General features: G+C 40.7%; 1 protein-coding gene across 1 annotated transcript; it reads right to left on the reverse strand.

Moving 5' to 3' along the window:
* Positions 1 to 644: 644 nt before the first annotated feature.
* LOC134204429 (general odorant-binding protein 69-like) lies at positions 645 to 1,532 on the reverse strand. Its single transcript, XM_062679248.1, has one exon. It carries the CDS (start codon positions 1,530 to 1,532, stop codon positions 645 to 647), a length of 888 nt encoding a protein of 295 aa, XP_062535232.1.
* Between the last annotated feature and the right edge of the window lie 5,090 nt (positions 1,533 to 6,622).

The raw sequence follows: 6,622 nt of genomic DNA on the forward strand, positions 1-6,622 counted from the left end.
AGTTGTTAAGGATGCTTTCACTTGCTTTGGTTCCACTGTCTTTCTTTGCCTTTCTTTGAGAACATGGGTGGTGAGTGTGGGTGGGGAAAGAAATCACCAACTTTGGGACAGCTGACGAAGTAGAAATTGGAAAACTATACCAGTTAAGAAATAATCGGATTCTGTTAATGTTTTCACAATGGGAATGAATCAAATTGAAACAAAACAAAACGGGTATTTCGTCGCAGGTTTATGGTAAATATATCTTTTCAGGGTTAATTCCCATATAAGGCTTCAAAACCAACGAAAGTTGCAATTTATCTAAGATCACAAACGAGATTGATTCTTCGTCTGCAGTCGAAATGAATGAGCTGATGTTGAATCATCGTCAATGTCTAGTATTTTTTGGTGTAGAACTCGACTAGGTAAGCACTATAATATGAAACAATGTCTCGTAAGATGGCTTCAAAAGGATAATTCCTCTATTATAGACGCATTCTATGACTTTTCGATGGTCCAAAGAATAGCCAAAAGAACATGAAGAAGAAGAGCAACAAAATAAAATGAAGATGAATAAAAGTAACATAAATAATAAATAGACTGAATGTTAACAACTATTTCCCAAAACAAACTTTATTCTATCTACAAACTATTTGCTTCAATCATTAGCTACTATCAGCAATGAACTGCTTACACCTTAGTTGTTGCGAGGCGAACACTTGACCCACATCCTCCAGCGGCAGGAACGACTGAATACAGTTCATGAAGGTGTTGAACATGATGGTAACATGACCGGAGCTGCAGTAAGTTTTGGCAACCTCGGCTGCGCATTGACGCGTTTCTGGGCAGATGATGGCCGGCACTCCGTACTGGGCGTAAATCTTGTCCAGCTGAATTCCGTCAACCACCGAATAGTAGCCCCCTCCGACGGCCCACACGAACAACCCATTGGGGTAGTTTGGCTCCTTCAAAAGGTTGCCTTGACAATACTGGTGCAGAATTTCATCCGACAGACCCAGAGCACTGACGTCGAATTCCAACAGATTGGTGATTTCCAGAGCTGTTTTTGGGATGAACTGATCAGCAGCAACTAAATTTCCTCGTTCGTGGAAGTAGCACATGAAACTGTCGTAAGCTCGCGAGTAAATATCACTAGGGTTTCTGCTAAGCGCTTTTTCTACACAACGATCAGTCCGTTCGACGTACGTCGTATCTGTTGGGCAAGGTCTGAAGAATTTACCCAGCACACGTTCAACCGGACCCGAGTCATCGTTGTAGGCATTTAAATTGAGCATGGTGCATCGTATTAGAAGTTTGACCTCTTGTTTACACGGGAATCCGTGCTTGTAGTACCTCGAAATGGTCTTGTCCGATATTAGGAAATATTGAGCGCACTCACGCAGTCCGGTATCGAAGCTTTTTCTCGTTTCTTTGTGGGGTAAACCGACGGTTAGCACTACGAAAAGGCTAATTAGAATAGGCGATACTAAACGTCTCATGGTTGTCTGCAGATTGTAGCCGGGTTGAATGTTTGCACTGAGCTTGGAGAGCATCATTGGATGATATATAAATGTGATTGATTACCAGGAAATACGTGCTGATTGTTTGGATGGGTATCCAGAGTTGGAAATTATACGAAGAGTTACAACAAGTGAGAAGCTTTGGTACGTTCAGCAAAAGCGAACGCAAACGGCACGTTCTGTATGAGATAATTTTGATTCATTTGGTAATGTTGTTCAGAGAGTGCGTTTCGTTTCGTGTGGTTATGATATGTATGAACATCATACCTATCCTGTTGTAAATATCTTACTTTGTTAGGAATTACGTTTTCCTCAATTAGTACTTATAGTTATTATAAACTTTGTCTCTTGAAAGCCATTGCAAAGTTTACGTCGCGTGCACGTAAGTGTTGCAAAAAGTACACATTCGATGCACATGCGCTTGCCTGCATCATCCCAATTATTGTTAGGTACTTCCTATCGTAATTGCAGACATGTGGCATTTTAAAAGCGCTTTGTAGTATTTGTCCTAATGATCTGATCATCGGCTGCTATATTCCAAGAAGACTTGAGCTTTTCGAAATTTGAACAAACATTGATTCATTTTACAAGAAAATTATTCAGCTCTTTTTAAGTGGAATGTTTTCACTGTCATAAGACGAGTTTAGTACAATTTTATTTTATTCCACCAACTCGTATTACCTTTACATATACGTATTTCGAGCTCAACTGTAAGGTCGTTTTCAATGTCTCGTACTTGGCTCGTCAAGTACGAGACACTGAAGACGACCTTACAGTTGAGGTCGAAATACGTATATTTAAAAGTAATACGAGGTGGTGGAATAAAATAAAATTGTACTAAACGCGTCTTATGATTGTGAAGATATTTTCCAATAAAACTAGCGTTCTATCATAGAACACCAAATTTGTTGGAAATTATTCAATCTTTCGAATCATTCGATAGATTGAATAATTACCAACAAATTTAGTGTTCTCTTCGATTCATTCGATAGATTGAATAATTTCCAACAAATTTAGCCATCAGTGAGGATCAATGGTGGGGCATCACGGGCATTTTTTCAAATCAATGGTTTTTCGAAACCGTTAGGGGTGCCAAACAACTGGGCAGAATTTGAGCCCTTTTAGTTGCTCCCTCGCTTTCTGCATCGCGTTTTTAGTTAGTATAGGAGTTACTGGTTGAACTTCCAGAAGAATTCCTGCAGCAACTTCCGGAGGAATTTCTGGAGGAACTTTCGGAAGAATTCCTGGAGGAGCTTCCAGAGAAATTCCTGGAGGAACTTCCGGAGAAACTTCTAAGGGAACTACTGAAGGAATTCCTGGAGGAGCTTCCAGAGGAATTCCTGGAGAAACTGCCGAGCAAATTCCTGGAGAATCTTCCAGAGGAATTCCTGGAGGAATTTCCAGATGAATTCCTGGAGGAACTTCCAAAGGAATTCCTCGAGGAACTTCAGGGAATTCTTGGAGGAATTTCCAGAGGAATTCCTTAAGAAACTTCTAGAGGAATTCTTGGAGGAACGTCCATATGAATTCCTGGAGGAACTTCTAGGGGAATTCCTGAAGGAACTCCTGGAGTAGAGTTTCCATTTCCCGGCCATTTTCGCTGTCCCGAGATTCGGGATGGACATTTTTGTATATCCGGGGAAATCCCGGGATCCCGGGAATTTGCGACGTTTTTAAAAAAAAAATTTTTGTTTTGAATTTTTTTTTTCGAAGTTTAGGGGTAAAGTTCATATTTTAGAAGGGCCAGATGATACAGAATTCAAATTCTAAATTCAAAACTAAATTCAATTTCAATTTAAATCGATCCTTGTTTTGACTTCAAAAAGCAAATAGTATTTAGGTTTTTTATCGGAAAGTAGGGTTTCTGGAATAAATGTTCGCCGAGTTCGAAAAGACGCGTTCGTTGTCCGTCGAAGTAGGCTTGATTGTTTGTATTATATATTGGATTTAGACCATTTTTAAGTTTTCATTCAACCAACGTATTTCCTGTGGCAATACTAGGTAGTGTCAAGCATATGTATTCTATCGCCGCTACTGTTCCTCATCGTAATCGACGAGATTCTGGCCGTGAACCAAACCGCGGGCTGTTATGGCAGCCATGGAGCACCTAAACGACTTCGAATTGGCTGATGACGTTGCACTCCTCGCGCAACGGCGCTCTGATATGCAAAGTAAGCTCAACGACCTTGCCGAGCGCTCCTCTTCGGCAGGTTTAGTCATCAACGTCAACAAAAACAAATCGTTAGATGTAAACACGGTGACTCCTTCCAGTTTCACAGTAGCCGGGCAACCAGTGGAGAATGTTGAAAGCTTCGAATATCTTGGTAGCCAAATGGCGTCAGACGGCGGTACCAAGATCGACATAGGCGCACGGATCAAGAAAGCAAGGGCTGCCTTTGCGAGTTTAAGAAATATCTGGAAAAAACAGGCAGATAAGTGAACGCACCAAAATACGAATTTTCAACTCTAACGTGAAATCTGTGCAGTTATACGCTAGCGAAACATGGTGTGTATAAGTGGAGAACACTCAACGGCTGCAGGTGTTCATTAACAGATGCCTGCGGTATATAATTCGAGCCTGGTGGCCTCACAACTGGATCTCAAACAACGAGCTCCATCGTCGTTGTCACCAGAGGCCGATAGCAACAGAAGTTCGGGATCGAAAGTAGGGCTGGGTCGGCCACACTCTACGTAGGGGTGGAAACGAAATCTGTAATCAAGCATTAGACTGGAACCCAGCGGGACATCGCAGCAGGGGTAGACCTAGAGGCTCTTGGCGGCGAAGCCTCAATAAAGAAATAAAAAAAGTCGACCGAAATCTAACCTGGCAACAGGTTAAAGCGATAGCTGGGCAACGCTCAGTATGGAGATCTTTTAAGTCGGCCCTTTGCACCACCAGAGATTACAGGATTCATAAGTAAGTAAGTAAGACGAGTTCGATTCGAGCTATCCCATTTAATTTCACCACTTGATTGTAAATTTACTTACACGATAATTTATACTTGATGTGCTACAGATGCTCCACCGAATGAAAAATCCTCCTCCACCCGCCTTAGCCTAGCGGTAAGATACTCGGCTTTAAAGTAAGACCATGCTGGGGGTGGCTGGGTTCGATTCCCGGTGCAGGTTTAGATAATTTTCTCGACTCGGATTGGAAATTGTCTCGACTTCCCTGGGGATAAAAGTATCATCGTGTTGGCCTCATGATATACTCATGCAAAAATGGTAACTTGGCTTAGAAACAATGGTAGTGCTGAATGAACACTAAGTAGTGAGGCGGCAATGTCCCAGTGGGGGATGTAATGCCAATAAGAAGAAGAAGAAGAAGTTCATTCTTCACTGGACTCTATGATATATAGGCCAATTGCTTCCAGTCGCCCTGAACGTTTAGCGCCCTCGGGTCCTCCTCAACTGCAAAAAGCCATCGTGTACGCGTCCCTTTACAAAGCCAACAGCCTCTACGGGTTCTCAACTGAATATTATTTTCGTCTGGTCCTCTTCAGGCATACCGGCACCGTAGTCTGTCGTGTCAAAAACGCTGTAGTGGGATCGCCTGTAACGTAAATATGAGTAAAACGGCTACGCAGTCTCATCTAATTGAAACAAGTTTTATTATTCGTTCGACGTTTCGACACGGGTATAGTGTCTTCTTCAGGGAAAGCTAAAATTTTAATATATAGGATTCTGGCTTTACACGATATTTTTTCGCTCGTATTTTTAATCGTGTGACGTCGGTTTACCACCAAAATCATTGCAACATGTTTAAAAAAATCCTGAATAAATCGAAGAAAAAATACATGATAATTAATATGCGTTAAACACTTAGGAAGAGTGCAAAATTGAACAAACGTAAATCGTGTAAAAACAGAATCCATTGTATATAGGGGGACTGTTCCGATTTCCATCTCACTGAACATATATTCATCTCATCGCAAAACGAAGAAATACAACGCCAATCTTGTCGCTTCTTTTTGCTAACCCGCGTGCTCTCTGGTGAAAAAAAAAATCACAAAAATAAGAAACAAACCAAATTCCTTTTCATTGCTTTGTTTTTGATGGGATGGAAATAGCAGCTATGGGATGAAGTGCCGAACCGTTCCTCTATATACTAAGTCTTCAGTTGCTAATGTTTAGTGTTCGACTTACAGTTATTGTTTCGCTTTTGCCTTTCTCGTACAACTAAGTAGTATCGAAAGGCTATAGGATTACTCCAAAAAAGAACTTTTGATAAAAGAATCGGAGAGCCATAGCACAGAGAACAGACATGGAAGCTCGAACAAAATTTCTAACAAAACGTGTGAAAATAATCAACCAAATCTCTACGCCATCGACGTCGACATTACAACCTACATAATCATTGGCGCCGATGGCGCCGGTCTACTCCTGCATGCAAAACAACACTAGCACACTGTGGCATTTTTTGACGAAGCTAGCACTGATTCTGCACGTCGACATTCCAAAGTTATTTCAAAGTGAACAGTAAAACCTTATCACAACATAGCGAGAACAGCTTCAACGTCTGTTCTCTGTGCCCATAGTGTTATATACCAATCGACTCAGCTCGACAAACTAGGTGATGTCTGTATGTCTGTGTGTATCTGAGTATATGTACACTAATAAAAATCCACACATTTTTATTGGCAAAAATCTAAAGAAATTTCCAAATAAATTCTATGTGTGCGTTAATAACCAGCCGCTATAGGAGAATCCACATAAAGGTTATAAGTTAATAAGGGTTATGTGTGTTTCCACATACATGCTATGCGAATTCACATAGCCGTTAAATGGGAAATGCTATAGTCAAAATTTATGTGTGCCACACATAATGGATATGATTGGATTTTTGTCAGTGTACAAATTTTGTATACACCTTTTGCAACTTAGCATTACTCGATTTACTCGCAACAAGCATTTGACGGGGAACGCGGTCCTATTGCTAGGATAATTATTGAAAAATCATTGTTTTTCCCCAAAGGTCTCGCCTTGGAAAAAAATTAAAATCGATTTTTTTCAAAAACTGTAGCAATGCATTATTAATATGCATTGCAGCAAAAACTTGCAACATGATAGCAAAATGCGATATATTCCCCTAAAGTGCGTTATACACCCGATTCTTTTTTACA

This window comes from Armigeres subalbatus, unplaced genomic scaffold (genome assembly GCF_024139115.2).
Source record: "Armigeres subalbatus isolate Guangzhou_Male unplaced genomic scaffold, GZ_Asu_2 Contig570, whole genome shotgun sequence".
Classification (NCBI taxonomy): Eukaryota; Metazoa; Arthropoda; class Insecta; order Diptera; family Culicidae; genus Armigeres; species Armigeres subalbatus.

Excerpts from the sequence above, each read along its gene's own strand:
- LOC134204429 (XM_062679248.1), bottom strand. The coding sequence starts at position 1,532 with ATGCTCTCCAAGCTCAGTGCAAACATTCAACCCGGCTACAATCTGCAG.